This window comes from Rhinolophus hipposideros (assembly GCF_964194185.1).
Source record: "Rhinolophus hipposideros genome assembly, chromosome: 1".
Taxonomy (NCBI): Eukaryota; Metazoa; Chordata; class Mammalia; order Chiroptera; family Rhinolophidae; genus Rhinolophus; species Rhinolophus hipposideros.
Genome location: NC_138047.1, coordinates 55,223,218 through 55,242,008, shown reverse-complemented (window position 1 = coordinate 55,242,008; position 18,791 = coordinate 55,223,218). Strand labels below are relative to the sequence as shown.

Here is an 18,791-nt window from a genome sequence, read left to right as displayed (position 1 = left end):
TGCCTTCCTTTCTGGAAAGGATTTTCCCCTCCTTTCTGAAAACTCTTCCACTTGTCTTTGGATTTCTGGTTGCCTGAACGCTGGATACAAACAAGGGAAAACAAACTTAGGCAGTTAACCATCTGTTCATTCACATTTACTGGCTCTTTCAGGGTTCATAATCCTGAGGTGATGTTCTTTATTTTCATAAATAAATGAGATTGCAAATCCTTTCTCACTCTAAAGTTCTCCACACACTGTGATGCTTGTCAGGAAAAGCGAGTGAGGAACGCAAAATGCTAAATCAACCATCTTGACAATAATAGGAAAAGAAATACTTTAAAGCCTGGTTTGTGTGTATGTGTGGTGGGGGAGGGGTTGCTCTTGTGGGAGAACTGACCACAGCTGATGAGGCATCAGCCTCTCCTTTGTTGTGTAAGAACAGAAGAAAGGCCTAGATGAAGTTGGTTCTCTTTGTATCTACTCCTCCTTCCCCTTAGGGTCTATTAATAACATTTTCTAGAATTTGAATTGCTTCCTTAGATTTTTACTTAAAAAAAATAATACGGGAACATTTTTCTTTTCTGCTTCCGGAAATCATTTATTTCTGTTGAAACAAATTCAAACTGCAGCAAAACATAGCAGAGAGAATGGAGGAACTCTTGCAATCCTATTCCACAGAGATATGTGCTATTAGATATTTAGTGTGGAGGCTTAGAGATTTTGAACGTGACTAAAAGACTAAAAGACTGACACTTTAAAATATTTCACCCCCCTAATGCTTTTATGTTTGTAATTTATCTGTTAGCCTTGTCCACACATTCACATATTTTGCGTTGCCTGCGTTTTCCATTTAATATAGATCGCGAGCATGTTTCTTATTTCAGTGTAGTTTTTGTAATTTTAATGTTTGCTTTCTACTCCAACCTATGAATTATCACAATTTACTAAGTCATTTTTTTCCTGTACAACATTTTGGTTATTTCCGATTTTATGCTAAATCCTTGTTGTTTCAACCTAAACTGAATAATATGTAGGGCTAGAAGAGAGGATCATGACAAAAGACTTTGTTTGCTTTTCGCTTTTCTCTTTTATTTAACATTTGCTGCGTTGTCTATATTTGCGCAGACTAATGAGAGTGACATGATTCCTTTTTTAATTCGAACCACGTCGTAGAACCCTCTCTCCCCCAACTTGAAGATGGCAATATTCGAAATCACAGTCCCTGATTATTGAGCATTTTGAGAGTGGCCTGAGATTAACACTGCTGAGACCTCATTTAATCCTGACAACAATCCTAGCCAAGCCCTCCTTCCCACTTGTGTCTGTGTAACCTTTTAAAGCACTTCTTGCCTGTGTCAATTCAAAATAGGTGGCATGGCACAATAGGAGTCTCCAATAAAAAACAAATCTGACTTAGGTAAGAAGAGACTACTTAAAAGGATTATTGCAAATTGGAAAGGACTATTGCAATAGATGGAGTGGGACTTGCAAAAAGAACTTCTGCCTATGGTATGTGGGCACCTCAAGGGTTAGCCAGAAGGGTTTTTGTTTTGCAGGAAGGAGTAAACAGGTCTGGGAAGGAGAAAAACTTAACCAATATTTGGCGAACAAGCATTTTCCCCTCCCAGCTTTATTTAAGCATGATTGACAAATAAAAAATTATATATATTTAAGGTGTACAACATGATGGTTGACAGGCATATGCATTGTGAAATAGTAACCACAATCAAGTTAATTAACACATCCATCACTTCACAGAGTTGCCTTTTTGTGTCTGCATGTGGTGACATTCTCTTAACAACTTTCAAATATACAACACAATATTAACGATAGTCACCACACTGTACGTTAATAAACATTGTGTTCCCGTTGATTGGTGGGAACAAGGAGTTCAGGTGATCAATTATGAGGCAAAGAATGGAGTCTGGAGGTGCCTGGCCTTGTCTTAGGTAAGACAGGGGGACTTCTGTGAATCTTATCTAAGGCATATGGGGCAGGGTGTTTCTTTGCAGTAAGCCATTTCCTGGAACACAAAAGGAGGGGCTTCTGAACCATTGCTTTTTTCTGGGAACTTTGGGTTCTGATGAAATTCACCATTGCTAGGAGCACAGGTTTGTAATGATTCCTGGGGTGGGAGGCTGGCTCCACATTCTACTGGCAAACCTCAGACATACTCCTAACCTTTTTTGAGCTTTGGTCTCCTGAAATGTAAAATTGGAAAGATAATATCATCTTGTAGTCTATTTAGCAAAGTAGATGAGATAAAGTGACAACATACTGCCTGGCTCTTGATAATATTCTGAAGATCAGATAAAATCTAGACTCCTGGGACCCCCAACCTACCTTTCGAAATAAATCTCCCTATTCCCTATAAAACTCACACTCAGTCACACCTAATACTGTCCCATTTCTGTATCTTTTATTGTCTCATTCTCCACAGCCACTATCTTTTTGATTAAGCAGAGGGCTCCAGGAAAGATGGACCTGGAGCAAGCAGGAAGGGAGGGCTTATTCTGCCCAGCCAGACAGGACAGTTCATTCGACCCTGGCTGTCCATCAGGCGCCCACCCCATGACCTCCCTCTACTTACCAGATTTTTATTCATTCTTCCTGTCTCACTTTAAGCATCACCTTTCTCTAATCTCAGTTCACAAAATCCATTGTCTGAACTCTATAGAGATCATTGTCTGGTATACACACATACTCCTTGGCCATTTTATCACATGCTATTTTGTTGTTGATGATCTTACATGTGTGTATTAATATTCCCCTAGAGGGTAAGCTCCTAGTGTTAAGGGAGTCTCGGTCTTTCTTGCAGATGCAGAGATAAATCAAAGGTCAGCAAGCTGATTAATATGCAAGCAGGGTTTATTAGTGATATGTTCTCAGGGAAGAGAACAGTAGGAGACAGGGGGAGAGGGAGAGGGAGAGGGAGAGCCAGAGCCCTTGTCCCAAGGACTTACAGTTTGCTGGGTGGGGTGAGGGAGTTACATACTGATTGGCGGGAAAAGTGGTACATGCTCTTCCACCGGAGGGTGTGACCTCCTAAGATGGGTGGAGGTCTATTGACTCCGATCCTTATCTTGCTCCAGACTACCTCCTGCCATCTGTTGTAAGAACAGATACATGTCTGGAGTCAGTTAATCAAAGATAGTTATGAGCTTTTTCTGTAGGCACTATGGACCCCCTGCCATCCCTCCTCCTTCTCCTACATTTTCTAACTTCTACTTAACACTAGAACACAGAAACCATATCTGTGTTGCTGGGTATCTCCTACAATGCTAGCATATACATAATGTTTCATGATTTACATGCATAGTTCTATATTTTGCAAGAAAACAATGCTTATAGCACTGCTTTAAATACAGAAGGTGCCCCCAAAATGTATACACATTTTAAGAAAGGAAAAAACTGTATTAATATATACCGATAACAAAAGATGAATACGAGTCACATTTGACTTCTGCAATTACGAGGTGCTCAAAGTGTTTCCCATCAGCATCCAGACACTTCTGATGATGGCAAACTAGCTTGAGCAACACTGACCAAAGTGTTAACATCTCTTAAAATGTGTATACATTTTTTTGGCACCCCTGGTATTTGTTAGTAAAAGGGGTCATGGAAGGACACAGATTTTCTTTCCACCCACAAAAGGTACTGGCCGCACTTCGCGATTGAGGGTGCTGGATTACCGATAAGATGCACAAACTGATAGGTGTTAGATCTATGTGTTTCTGTGATTCGAATGAGCCATTGCTCTCTCCATAGCTGAATGTAACTAAAATGGTCATTGAACAGCCACTTCCTCTGAGAACACTTTAAAAGCTACTTGGATTTGTTGCTATCAAGCTGCAGTTACAAAACCTGGCCCTGTGGCTTTGGGTTTGACCGTTGGTGGCTTTCTTCTCCTCTCAAAGCCTCATATCGAATCATCTCCTAGCATCTTCTAAGCAAAGTCAATGGAAGCTGGTGAGTAAGTTTTCTGGTACTGTTCTGTTAATTGAGTAGATATACTCCAGGAACTGCATTAACCTGGACACTGTGGGGAGGACTAAAGAAAAAAAACAACTCTATTCCATTTTTGAGAAGGAAGCAGTTATCCTAATGTTACCATATTGAGTAGCTGAACTGTCCTTTTTATTTTCAGTTGCTAATATCACCTGCTTCATGTTGATGACTGTTAAATTTGTAGAAAATATTTTCTGTCCTGACCACTTTTTTCCCCTAAGAAATTCCTATATAATGTGTTGCAGGGTAGAAAGGAAGGGATGACCCATTCCTTTGAAGGGGGCTACTTAAGGAATTCATGGAGAAGGGAACATTATTGCCCTGCCCTTTTCTAGAAATTTATGGACAAGAAAAAGAGGTCCTTATTTTAATGAAATCAGACATCAATGGGCCTTGAGAATCCTCCAGAAGACAAATTATTATTTATATGTTGTCTTTCTCATAGTTAACATAGTTTTGGGTAGATGAAATCCATGCTACTGAGTTATTTCTGCTGCTGTAAGCATACTTTATGATGGAGGAACTCTACCGTATGATTTGTATAACTAAAATGTGTGGTATATTTATATCCGTTTTATTAAACTGTTGTGAGGTAGGGCAGGAGAATGGAGAAAAGCTGCACTGAGTTCCTGACCCAGCTGTGACATTAAGTAGCTGTGTGACCTTTAACACAGTACCTCATCCTTCCTGGGCCTCTAAGTTATATCTGTTCTAGCCGAGGGCCTTCACAGTGGTGTTTTCTCACTCGCTGGGCCTGACTCTCTCCCTTGCTCCTCAGATAGCTAAGATTCCAGTATAGCAGATAAGATTAAAAAAAAAAACAACAAAACAAACCAGGAAGTTCTTAAAGAAAACTGCCGAAAGTGACTGGTTAGGTTTAGGTTGCTCAGTGAGTGGGGCAGGGAGAGATGGAGTGCTGGGACAGGGAGGGGAGAGCTTCACCAAGGACACAGTCTGAGCTGGATCTGGAATTGGAGGAAAGGGCTTTCATGGTTTGTCTTTGATTTTTTCCTTCTCATCAATCTGATCTTACCTCAGTAAATCAGTTCTGATAGTAAAGTCCAAGAATATTTCAGTAACGTGTGGTTTGGATAGAAATCTGATGAATAGACATTCTGAACTGAGCCAAACCACAAGCAATGCCCAGTTCTCAGATATGGCCAAGTAGTGGACATGAATTTCCTCCCAACCCACCAGATGATAAGCTTCGCATTCACCAGCTTTGGTTTTCTGCATGCATTTATTCCACAGCCGCTTTGTTTTTCTCTGCAAAGATTCTTGAGATATTTTCCATTTAATAATAGAGCAATAGCACTAAGCTCCCTTGCAACATTACTTCTGTTAAATTGGAGGTCTGGACTACTAAAACTTGACATCCTGTTTGTGTGTTGTGTCCAGGTACGTTTTATTTATTTTTTATTTTATTTTTATGGAACACTTCACAGATTTGTGTGTCATCCTTGCGCAGGGGCCGTGCTAATCTCTGTATCATTCCAATTTTAGCATATTGCTGCTGGAGTGAGCACTCAAGGTACATTTTAGCATGTGGTATTTAAGCTGCTTTGAAGCCAGTTCCTTTGTTGTCACTCAGATCCTCACTGCCAGAGGAAGGACAATTGACTTCAGGGGATGCTGCTCTTGGAATCTAGTTATTGTTTCACTAGTGCCTTATATTGTATCAGTAGATTCCATTTTCCTCTTTTGATTTTCTTTTTAAAAATGTACTCAGTGTTAATTTTTGTATTCATTATAAAAATTTGGAAAATACAAAATTCCATTAAGGAGAAAACAACAAATTTCCAATGTGCAGAGTTAATCACTATTCACATTTTTATTTTATTTGCAGTCTATGCTTTCTTTTATTTTTCTTGTGTACTTCGATAATTTTTACTGTAAGAATGTACTTTTTCTCTATTAACAAGTTGAGGACAGTTAGGACTATTAGCTATTACTAGGTTTCTGTCAATTAACCTTCAGGCTGCCCTAGCAATGCTGGATAACAAACTCCCAGATCTCAGCGGCTTGTAACAGTAACATTTATTTCGTAGTCTGGTGTGCAAGCTGGCTGTCGTTTTAGCTTGGCTGGTTCAGCTGAACGAGGCTGAAGTTCAGGCTTCATGTCCCGTCCACACATCACCATTTTAGGGTGTTGGCTGAAGGATCAACAGCTACCTGGGGCATGTTTTTCTCTTGGCCGAGAGTGGCTGGTAGAAACTTGCTGTGCCTCTTAAGACCTTAGCTTAAAATTGGGGCATTTGCATTCCACCCACATTCTGTTGACCAAATCAAATCACTTGGCCAAGCCTGAAGTCATTAGAGTGGGGCTCTTCTTGTAGGGGGGCGCCGTGGTGTGTTAGTTTGGGTTTGCTGGGGCTGCCATAACAAATACCACAGGTTGGACGACTTGAACAAAGAAACTTATTGTGTCATAGTTCTGGATACTAGAAGTCTGAGGTCAAGGTGTCAGCAAGGTTGATGTCTTCTGAGGCCTCTCTCTTTGGCTTGCAGATGGCTGTCTTCTCCCTGTGTCTTCACGTGTTCTTTCCTGTGTGTGTCCTAATATCCTCTTTTCATAAGGACATTAGTCATATTGGATTGCAGTCCACCCTAATGATCTCATTTAACCTTACATTTCTCTTTAAAGACTATTTCCGAATACAGTCACATGCTGAGGTACTAGGGGTTAGGACTTTAAGATACAAATTTTGGGGGGACATAGTTCAGCTTATAATACATGGTAAGAGTGGAAAACGAAGGAAGGATTGTAGACAAAGAACACCCTCAAGCACTGCACCTCAAGTGAGGCTCAGCTTCCTTCTTCATCGTTCCCAAGGAAGGGTCCTGTTATAGGTTTGTTGGGGACTGAGTGAGAAAACGCTTGTAGAGTCTGGTGGTGGAGCTGTAGGGATGGGTGTGGTTATATCTCAAGTGAAAGGCACAAGGCTAGCTTTCGTGGACCTATCTCCCTGTTCTCTCATGTGGACCAGCTGGGAAAGCACCATGCCTCTTGGAATAGCCTAACTTCTACAGCAGCTTTACTATGGGTGGAATCTTTGTAACAAAGCCAACAGGACCTTTTGGATACTTTCTTTAACAAAGTTTAAGCTAGTGTTAATTAAAAAGAGAAAGTGTTTGTCCACTTCAGCTTTGTTTTATGCCCATTTCATATTGTTGTCTGTGTTGTAATTTTGATACAATTTCTGATGTGTAAAATTGGTTGTCTTGTAAATATTTTAATGAAGAGTTAATCGTCAATAAACTGTTGTGGCTGTTAAAAAAAAGATCTATGCCTTTAGTCACACCATGTTTCTACCCAGGCACTATAGTTCCAGCATCCTTCCTTTACCAGAATATTTTTGAAGACCTTTTATGGTTAAATAGGGCCATGGGCTTCATGTTGGCATAAGGCATGGTGCTGCTCTTAAGGGACTTCAGTTGAATGCCTGTGAAAAAACTAACTGAGTCAGGAGGAGGTCAGAGAAGGGAGTGTCCCTCTCTCTGCCTCTGTGTTCAAAGCCTCACACTTTGTAAATCTTTTCGTTTTCTTCCCTAGAATATTGTGCTAAGAAATGGTTCCGAGACCTTTGACTCCTGGAAGCAGCCACCTCTGCCAGTGTACACCCAGTTTTATTTTTTCAATGTCACCAATCCAGAGGAGATCCTCAGAGGGGAGATCCCTCGGTTAGAAGAAGTGGGACCATACACCTACAGGTGAGTCCTGACTGCCTCCCTGCATACTGGAAATATGGAGTGACCCCACGGTGGCCTGAGTCCCTCATCTTTTCCCATGGGCATTCTCTGGGTGTTGCGTAGGGAGCGCGGGTTTTGATTACATCTGCCTGACAGTGGCTTTGTAGCCTGGAGTTGAGTCTCAGCCTGTTAATGTTAGAAATGCAGCTGCTTCTTCCGGAGTTGGCAGAATGTGGTTATTGAGCCATGAAGAGCTACTCTTCATCCCCAACCCTTTTATTTTCTTTGCCTCTCCCCCACCCCACAATCATTTTTCCTGTGAAGTTTCTCCTTACCAACTTCTTTTTTAGAAAAGGAAGCAGAAAGCAAGATCTTTCTTCATCAGAACTACTAAATGATATAAATTCCTCACAATTCTGTCATAATCGATTGCTCAATAAATGGTTGCTGACTGATTCACTTAGTGTGTATGAGTCAGTAAGAGTCTCAGCACTGGAATTCAGAGGTACAAATCTCAGTCTCTGCCTCCACCACTCAGGGTCTGGCTCTGGAGTCAAAAAGCCTGTTTTGAATCCCGCCCCTCCACTTACTACTTCTCTGTGCCTGGGTTTCTTTATAAAGTGGAGATAAAAATAGGACCTCCACCGTTGGATTGTTAGGAGGACTAAATGAGTCAGTGAGTATTTATAAAGTGCTTAGACTAGTGCCAGCACATAATTAGTGCTAATTGTTTGTGATTATTAGTGTTGGTGGATTGTCCTGCTCTGTGTAGATCAATATCCAGAATTGTAAAGATGATCTCTGTTGTTATATAAAAGAAAGAACTGAAAAAACACTTGGGTCTTCATTATAAAAAGCACTTTTTTTTTCTTTTCTTTTTAATGCCCAAAGACACTATACTGGACAGAGCAGGTCTGTCCTGCTCAGGGACAATAGAAGTTGAATTAGGATCTGAGTGTCCTGTTTGTTTTGCGATTCGAACCATTTTTCATTGTGATAAAAAAAATGATATAAAACATACCATCTTAACCATTTTTAAGTGTACATTTTAGTGTTAGGTATATTCACATTGTTGTGAAACACAGCTCCAGAACTTTTACCTCTTGCAGATCTGAAATTCTATACCCATTAAATAACTCCCCCGATCTCTCCCCCAGCCCCCAGTAACTACCATTCTACTATGTTTCTATGAATTTGACTGCCAAAGCTACCTCATGTAAGTGCAACCATACAGTATTTGTCTTTTTGCTGTTTCTGTTTTTTAACTAAATTCCTTTGGGTGCGGGTGGAGACTCTGCCTCTATGCAAGAATGACCTCACTTGAGAACTAAAGAACAAACAGTTTTCCTTCTGGGTCCCCGTGGTCATGATCATCTCTTGAGAAAAAGACACGGGCTCTAATCATAACCCAAAGAAAGCGATTTGTCTCCCATTAAAACATCTGCTGAGCCATTGTGGCCGCTGGCTTATCAATGTGCTTTTGTAGATGTGATAATGGGAGCAAATAAACCCTAAAAGTACCAGTGTCCCACTGTTAGCCTATGCCCTCCAGGGTCCCATTTTAGAGGGATCTGCTCTCACTTGTGAGGAAAGCCTAGGCACATCTTACAGGGGTTCCTAACCCAGGATCCATGGATCCCTGAGTGGCCCACGGGTAGAATTTAAGGTGGTCTGTAACTTGGGTGGGAAAAAAATTACATTCTGTTATCATTAACTACTCACTAAAATTTAGCATTTTCTTTGCGTGTAAACATAGGAAACAAACCACAGCAGTGTTTGCAGTCCCCTTGTCTTCACCACTAATGGAGCAAAAATACTCATGATATTTGTGTCTCATGATAGCGGCTGATCGAAATATCACACATGTTCATGAATATTTCATAATTACAGTAATTGTTAGACCTGCTGCTACATCTTATTTAAAGTGCCGATAAGGAAGCACATGTATTTCCGTATCACAGATTTTAAAATGGTACCTGTATTTCAATCACTGGTTTCTTGTGTAATCCTGGGTGTTTTATTTTCTGTACGTAAAACACTGATCTGAGAAAGGGTCGTAGGCTTCATCAAACTGCCACAGGCACAGTCTGGGAAGTTACGTAACCACAGGAAAGGTTACGGACCCTTGAGGGCAGATCCAATAGCATGGAAGGCAGATTGGTCATTACTGACTTTCATTTTTGCCGACGTGAGTTTTCCTGACTCGGAGTTTTCTACCTTCCCTGGTCTCTCTTCCACTCCACCACCAGAGTGATTTTCCATAGGGCACATCTGACACTTTCTTCCCTGCCTGCTTGGTCCTCGTGACTCCCCTGTGGGATGTCCAAGGCTTGAGCAATCTAGTTCCTTCTATATGTCTAGGCCCTTTATTTTATTTTGTTATTAAATTTTTTTTTCTTTTTGGCACTCCTAACCTAGAATTTTGTACTCTAACCAGAGCTAATTTTATATTTTAACCAGAGCTATCCAATTTAACATGGGCCACATATGTTATTTAAAATTTTTTAGGAATCACATTTTAAAAGTAAAAAAAAAAAGAGAAGTTAATTTTAATATTTTAATATTAAATGCCATCTAAAATAGTATCATGTCCAACATGTAATCAATATTGAGAATTATTCATACACTTTACATTCTTTTTTCCATACTAAGTCTGTGAAATCCTGTGTATGTGTATTTTACATTTACAGCACATCTGCTTGCAGACTGGCCACATTGCAAATGTGTAAGAGCCACATGTGGCTAGCAGCTGCCATATTGGATGGCACAGGTCTGACTGCACTCCAATTATGTTTAAGTCACGGCGCACCACTGTGCCAGTGTGTGTGCTGTTGTCTCTGAGGATGAACTTGTCACCACCACCTGTCTCAGCTCAGATGCTGCCTCCTCACGAGACTTTGGTTGGTGTGTCTATTACGACACTGACTAGATGCGTTGTAACCACATATATATATATGTGTGTGTGTGTGTGTATATATATCTGTCATTCTTCCCAATGTGCTAGAAGCTATGTGAGGAGTAGGAACCAAAGCCTTTCATCTCTGAACATCCAATGTTTGATGAATATTTGTGGAATAGTGAATAAAACATCGTCAGCCATGGTTTAAATCCATAGGACACATGAGGAGAAATTGTTTAAATCCACAGGAGACAAGAAGTTCAGTTAGAAGCACAGGACTGCATCAGGGGAACCCAGAAGCCAAGAGGAGGTTCAGGAAAGAGGGAATAGGATCCTGAAAATGAATGACCTTGTTTAGGAATGGATGCTCACATGTGCAGTGCAAACTTCTGAGCATTCCTAGTGGGGTTGAGTGGGTTGTGAACTCTGGGATTTGTAGAAAAACGTGACTTTTTAGGGAGACTTAGAGCCCTTTTAGCGAGATTTTTGCAGTTATTTAGTGGATCTGATTTCTGTCACTCATGATTTAATCATGCTATTGTTTAGCTGCATAACAAACAGAACATTCCAGTAACTCCTGCCCCACTGTTTGATAGTTCCATGGCTTCCCTCCCAACTGCATCAGTTGACTCTGTCCATTATGTGTAAAGAGTCCTGGGGCAAAGGAAGGGCAGGGCATGCTGGCCCCTAACTGGTTAGTGCATATTGGCCTGGATAGGAAATCTCTCAGAGGGGGAAAGGCCACACTGGGCTGTGGAGGGCCTGATTAATCTGACACACAATTTATAGTAAGCATGCTTCCCAAAACTCACATATTGATGAATTCAGAATATTAATGTTTTTGGAAAAAGTTGATGGTACTTCCACATGTACCGTGTTTCCCCAAAAATAAGACCTAGCCAGGCAATCAGCTCTAATGCGTCTTTTGGAGCAAAAATTAATATTAGACCCAGTCTTATTTTACTATAAGACTCGGTTTTATATAATAATATAATATAATAATATAACATAATGTAATATAATATAACATAATATAACATAATATGACATAATATAACATAATATAATATAATATAAATATAATACCAGGTCTTATATTAATTTTTGCTCCAAAAGACTCATTAGAGCTGATTTTCCAGCTATGTCATATTTTCGGGGAAACAGTAGAGAAAAACCAGTCAATCTGGTTTAAGCAATATGTGTTATAACTTTAAAAAAATTTTGTTTTATTAAAGTATAGTTGGCATACAATATTAATTAGTTTCAGGTGTACAACATAGTGATTCGACATTTATGTACCTTACAATAGGATCATCATACTAAGTCTAGTAACCATTTATCACTGTACAAAGTTATTACAATGTTACTGACTACATCCCCATGACTTATTTATTTTATAACTGGAAGTTTGTACATCTTATTCCCCTTCACCTTTTTCACCCATCCCCAAACCCCCTCCCCTCTGGCAACCATCAGTTTCTCTGCTTCTATGAGCCTGTTTTTGTTTTGTTTGTCTTTTTTTTTTTAATTCCGCATATAAGTGAAATCATACTGTATTTGTCCTTCTCTGTCTGACTTATTTCACTTAGAATAATACCCTCTAGATCCATCCGTGTTGTCTCCAATGGCAAAATTTCATTATTTTTTTTACGGTAGCGTGATATTCCATTATATATATGTACCACATCTTCTTTATGTGTCAGTGGACACTTAGGTTGCTTCCATATTTTGGCTATTGTGAATAATGCTGCAGTGAACATAAGGGTGAATATATCTGGTTAAATTAGTGTTTTCATTTTCTTTGGATAAATACCCATAGGTGGAATTGCTGGGTCAAGCGAATTGCTGTGGATTGATTAGCCCTGGATTAGACCTGTTCACACAAAGCCAATTTGCCTCATGATCCTGTTGCTTAGTGACATATTTGCCAAAAAATGTGTATCTAATATATGGTAATCCATGGCTTTGTAGCCTTTTTGAGATTTATTTTTCATTTTGTCAGGTTTCTTTTTTTATTTTGCCTACTATTTAACATTTCAAGAATTCTTTAAAAATAAATTTGTCTAAGGGCTCTTTCAACTAACTTTCATATTTCTAAGACGTATTTGATAAATGTACAATATCCCCTTAAACATCTTTTTTCGATTTTCTTAGATTTGCTGTTTGGATTGTTCATTTCTCTTTCATATTACTGGTTTGACAGAAAGGAAGAAAACGCAAGGGATAAATATTTCATGTTTTTTAATTATTCATTGTGCATTAAGTAATACTGGACTAGGAAATAATCAACATATATAATATCATATGTAACATTACATACCTTTAAAAGTGTAGGCTATATTTTGTATTATAAATATATAAGTAGTAAAGATAAACTTGAAAATGCAGTAAAGTAAAATAAGAGCAATTACTACTATGTATGATTTCACTGTCTCAAAGATAATCAATGATAATATTTTAGTGGATATCTTCTCAGCCATTTTTCCATAGGTGAGTTTTACTTTTTCATAGTTATCATATTATCTGTACATATTATATGTATGCATATGTACATGACATGTATATTCTAGTCCCTTAATATTACATCCTAGATATCTTCCCATGTATATCCTGATTTTAAACTAATACATTTTATTGCTGATAATATTCAAGAGATAGAGGGAATATATTACTACACTTAACTATTCCCTTCTTGGGCATGTAGACCAATTCTCCTTTTGTCCTTTGATTACCACTTGGATTGAATATACTCTTCGTGTTTGCCAACCAATTGTCTTTCCACACTCTTAGTTCTTGTCCTTTGCCCATTTGTCTGGGTTCTGGCGTGCTCATGCCATTTTGTAAACTTGTATATAATGATGTTAACCCTTTGTCACATTTATGGCAACTGTTTTTCTATTATTTGCCTTTTTTATTTTTCAAATTTACATGTCGTCAAATCTATTCTTTCATGAACTTTCTATCATTTTTGAGCTTAAGATGTTCTATTCCATTCAAAGATTTGAGTCTATTTTTTTGTAGTCCTATTTTTTCACATTTAATTTCTTGAGGATCTAATTGTCTATTTTCAAAGATTTAAGTCTATTTTTTTGTAGTCCTATTTTTTCACATTTAATTTCTTGAGGATCTAATTGTCTCCTTGCAATTTATAATAGTAAAGGTAGGAACTTTATTTAAACATTCCAATTCTGTTCTTTTAGTCCTTCGGTCCTTTACTCATCTCTGAGCCGAGCTGAATAATTTTTTTCATATCAAAGAGATGATAGAAAATTTAGACATGTCATGGTTATTGTTTTCATTATTATAAGAGAATGCTTCTCTCTTTTTCTAAACCTGACTCACTCTTATCTGATACCACTTTTTTCTCATGCTAGAAATAGAGTGTCTTCAGATAAATTTGTGTTTTAAAAAATCCTTGAACTGCTCACAAGTGAGAAAAACAGAAAAGATCCCCCTCCCTTCTCATCCTGTACAAAAGGTGGTGACTTGGGTGTGAAATGCGCGTAGAGGCCCTGGGTGACTTGCCTGTCTTAGCCAGGTGGTTCAGGGTAATGCTTAGAGGACGGGGGACCATGTCCATCTTCAGGAGAGGAGATGTTTTTTGCACACCCCCAACAAACATGGGCCTCATCCTCCCTACCCCACCCCATGCTTTTTCTCAGGGTCCTGCTTTGGGCTCTCCATGTTCAGCCTTTCACTTAGTTGACAAGGCAGGTGTACTGGAAAGTTAAATTCATGTGCTGCTCAGCACCCTGCCTGTGGCCTACTTCCCTTGCGCTGCCCTTTCTCCCTGGTCTGTTCATCCACCCTGTGACTTCACTTCTCCACTGACCTGTGTGCTCAGCCCATCCTCGTCCTGAGCTGCAGGCTGTGTGCAGCTTCTGCACCACTTCTGCAGTGTGCCATCCCCTGCCGTGACCAGTTTCCTCACCCCTCCACTCCACTAACACATCCTGTGCTTTCATACTGTGCGGCCTGCCCTGGCTCAGGCCCTGTCTGGAAGCGCCTCCCCATTTCCACTCCGGGGAAGCCTACTCCTAGCAGAACCAACCCAGATATGTTCCTGCACGACGCCTTCCTCACGACTCCCAGTAGCCACCCCATCTCCTCTGGGTGTCTTGCCAGCACCTGGAGGTCAGCTTAGGAGCACTTTCCCGTGCGAGGTAGCCGTTCAGACGGCAATCTCCTGTTCTGTACCATGGATTCTTTGAGAACAGGAACGAGGTGTTAACATCGCTCCATTGAGATCTCAGCAGAAACCCTCACGCATCTTAGTAGGTAATGCTTCCTAAGCACTTAGTATCGGGCAAGGTAGATCCTAACTGGATCACAAGTTTATGCGGATTTAATTCTTACAACAACTCAAAAAAAGGTACATTATTATCTCCATTTTACAGATGAGGAAACTGAGGTACAGAAGCAACAAATAACCTGTCCTTAATCACAGAGCTAGTAACGGATGAAGCCAGAATTAAATGCAAAGCTTAACAGTCAGATCTCAACCCACACTCTGCCCAATGTGTTCAGTCACTTCCAATCATGATTCTCAGCCAAGAGTATTGGATGAATGAAGAACCAAAATGATTAAAAGTTAAGGATTGATTATATGATAGTATTATGATAGTATTAAAATCTATTGCACAGATAGATGTTAATTTTCCAACTAATTAAAATTATTCTTTTTGTTTTGTTTTATTCAGGCTTTTATTGCCTTCTGTGATGGTTCAGATTTTGTTTAAACATTCAGGAGTTAAAAATTTTTTTTTTTGTTTCAATAAGTAAGAACTTTAAAAAATGATGTAAAATGAATATCTCTAAAATCAATCATGTGTTTTCCTGCCTGATTAAATAGTTCCTGGAGCATAACCCAACCTTTTCTTAAAGAGTAGGGCCATTATTATGATTAACTCATATTTACTATAATCTGAGTCCATGATGTCCCACAGCCTTCAACATCAGTAGGGTTTATTAGCACCTACTAAGTATCAGGGGCCATACCAGGCACTTTCAAGTACAGTTCCTTAATTAATTGTCTACACCTAAGATTTGCTTTGCCTTTACAACAAACAAACAAACTTTTGTCTCTCTTTCTAGAAGCTTCTCTGGTTTTCTCACATACTGTAAAGCAATAATTGATCACTCCTTGCTCTCAGTTCTGCTGTTCACCAGGAGATCACCCTGCTTCTAGTTGACTATTGTTCAGCAGCTGTGGGAGAGACTTGGGTAACTAGACTTGTTGGTATTGTTACTAAAACCCCTCTTCTTGCAGTGTGGCCTCCTCAGGGTTGCCAGAGTGACAGGAGTGCTTGGAAGGAGAAACAGTTTGGGTTTCCTCTGACTGTATGTTCCTCTGGCTGTATGACTATATGTCGTTCTGAGAGGGAGGCCACTAGCCATCTCTCTCCTTGGTTTCCTTGGCCTCTGCAGAGCGGAGGCCACCTCTGACAGCCCAGTGGCACTGTCTTCCTTCAGTTAGACCACTCTGAAAAGGCCACATGTCATGATGTAGGGTGGCTGGTAGCTGAGGGAAGTTGTGGTTAGCTGTGCGTGACCTGTCATGGTCCCTTGGCTCCTGCCAAGTGAATTTAAATTTTTTTTCATGGTTTGGGAAACCAGGGCTTTGACTTTTTGAAGTTTATTGAGAAACTAAGTTAAGTTACAGGCTTAAAGTGATTGGATCCTCCATGCTCAATTTTCCTTTAAAATATCAGATTCTTACAGGGTAAGCCATAATGAAAACATTTTAAAAGTCATCTCCAGAGTCAGTACACGTAAATAAACATAAATGATGTAGGCTCGAGGCTTGGAATTATTCAGGCCTCTAGGTTCATGACCTAGGGCTCAGTGAAAAAACAAAAAAAGGTCTTAGCAAGGTCATGGATTTTCGTCATTAGTCAGAAAAGTTGGCACAGTTGATCCCTGGGCTTCTGGACCTACGTTGAATCACAGCTCTTTGCTTCCTGGCCCAGCTTTCTTTGAGTGCAAACTGGTATTCTCCCTGGAATCACTTTTTCTACTTCTGCTTCCTGAGTGGTCAGCGAGGTCAACTTGGGGTACTGGGCCCTGATTATAAATAGGTTCACCTAGAGAAGTCTTTCCCTCCTCACCTTGGCTGCAAGAAGGCTCTGGGACCAGAAGTAACAGGGAAGGAATGCCCCTCTGCAGGCACCAGTCCAGGTGGAAGAAGGGATTTGCCTTTGAAAATTACTCTTCTCTAGTTTCTACAAAATTATTTTGCATTAACTTCTGTGTATTGTCAAGGAAAACCTTGAATGAGAAGTCAGGGAATGGATTCTAAACATTGTTCTGCCACCTCCTGGTTAGTCCTGGGCTCATTACTTTATCTGAATCTCCATTTTCTCATCTATTAAAAGACTGGGTTATGATTTCTATATGAGGGATCTTTGGTTGCAAGCGAGAGAAACCTCTGCACAACGTAAATAAAAAGAATTTGAAGACTACAAAGTGGGTTACCGAGTCCAAGGAGCAGCTGGGAAGAAAGAGGTAGGGCCCAGAGCAGCTTTAAAGACCCCAGTCTCAGGAGCACAAGGAGCCTCGCATCTTGTGCGTCCCCTGGAGGAAGCCATGTGTCTACCATGTTTTCCATCTTGAGGCTCTGTGCTGAAGAGTCAGAGGCCCTAGGAAAGGGATTAGGTGAGCTCTGCTCCCACAGCACTGCCAGGTGCAGGAGAGAAAAAAATATCAGGGCTCTGATCAGAAGAAAGAGGGGTAAATGCCTAACAACCAAAAGTCCACTGCAAATGCCCCCTAACTGCATATGGCGCAAGTATTTTAACACGACCAGACTATCAGATTTTGTACGTTTTTCCTATGAACTGGAGGGCATGTAATTTTTTTCTCTCTCATAATTATTTAGATTTGGCATTTCTTAGAGGCATTCATTAGTTTCATTCTACAGACATCTGTTAAGCACCTATTTAGAGAGGCCACTGATCCAGAGGAAAGTGTACTGTATGTGAATTGGAAGACTTGGTCTCAAATTCTGACTCTTCTAATGCCCATCTGGGTCCTGTGTCCCCATTTGTAAAAGTGGGACAAAAATACTAGCTCTGTCTGTGCCACACACAGCTTGTTGGAAGGATTAGATGAAATCAAATGGACAGTGTGGTTGCACCCTTTGAAGAGCTATGCAAGTGTCAGATATTTATATCATTGTGTATAGCTTGGTGCTTAGTGCTAGAGAAGAACAAAGACTCATTTATTTTCAAACAATCTATATGTATGTATTTGCTTATCTATTTTAATTTTAAAATCTAAAAAAGATTTCATAGGTATTCAAGTTTCTTAAGCTTGTTCGCAGTCTACCTGAGGCTTCAAGACAATTCCTTCACAATCTAAATGGTGCCACTAAGCAGTTTGTAATGGAGTACCAAAGACATGGTACAGAGCAGCAAGCTCCACAGTCTTCAGGGTGGGAAACCCCATGTGTGGCTATGGATAGGCAAAACCTCTGAAGGAGGTGGTAGGTAGCCCGGTTGCCTAATGCCTTTCTGCCTGTGTATGAATGATAAACTCTTCGATTAGCTCCGTCCAATTGAAATATAATGTGACTCACATAAGTAATGTAAGATTTTTCTAGTAGCCACATTCAAAAAAAGGTAAAAAGAAACAGTCGCAGTTAGTTTTAATAATACAGTTTTTTTTTATCCATGGTATCTAAAACAGTTTCATTTCAACATGTAATCAATATTAAAAAGTTAGGAGATATTTTACATTTTATTTTTTTTGTTACTATTTTTGAAATCTGGCATGTATTTTATGCTTACAATACATCTCAATTCCGATTAGCCACAGTTCAAGGGCTCAGTAAACACGTGGCTACCAAGTCAGACAGCACAGCCCTAGATGAAACAGGAAGAAGAGAAGGTAAGCAGCAGAGGGAGAGAAGGAATAGACATTGGAATTTAGTGAACATCTGCTGTGGACCAGCGTGTGGTTTTTCAATGAACAACGTTATCAGTCCTGTTCTTATTTAAAATTTTGATGTTTTGTTGTTCATCATGATTTTTTTTGCAGTAATTTTAACTTTTAAAATTGTATTACAATATTTTGTATCCCGATTACTGAGTCTTTTGTCTCCTCTGACATTTTGTGCCCAAGGTGAGTGCCTCATTCCCCCACCCTAGTGCCAGGCTTGCCACGGGGCACTCTACAGACTCTCCTAATACCTCACTTGGGGGCACTAACCTGA

The 18,791-nt window shown here is 39.8% G+C and overlaps 1 protein-coding gene across 1 annotated transcript in view; it reads left to right on the top strand.

The window, feature by feature from the left end:
* SCARB2 (scavenger receptor class B member 2) overlaps positions 1-18,791 on the top strand; it is a 61,173-nt gene that overhangs the window by 11,988 nt on the left and 30,394 nt on the right. The window contains exon 2 of the mRNA XM_081053904.1: positions 7,544-7,701. Coding sequence (XP_080910030.1) covers positions 7,544-7,701 — 158 coding nt within the window. The remainder of the gene's footprint in view (positions 1-7,543; positions 7,702-18,791) is intronic.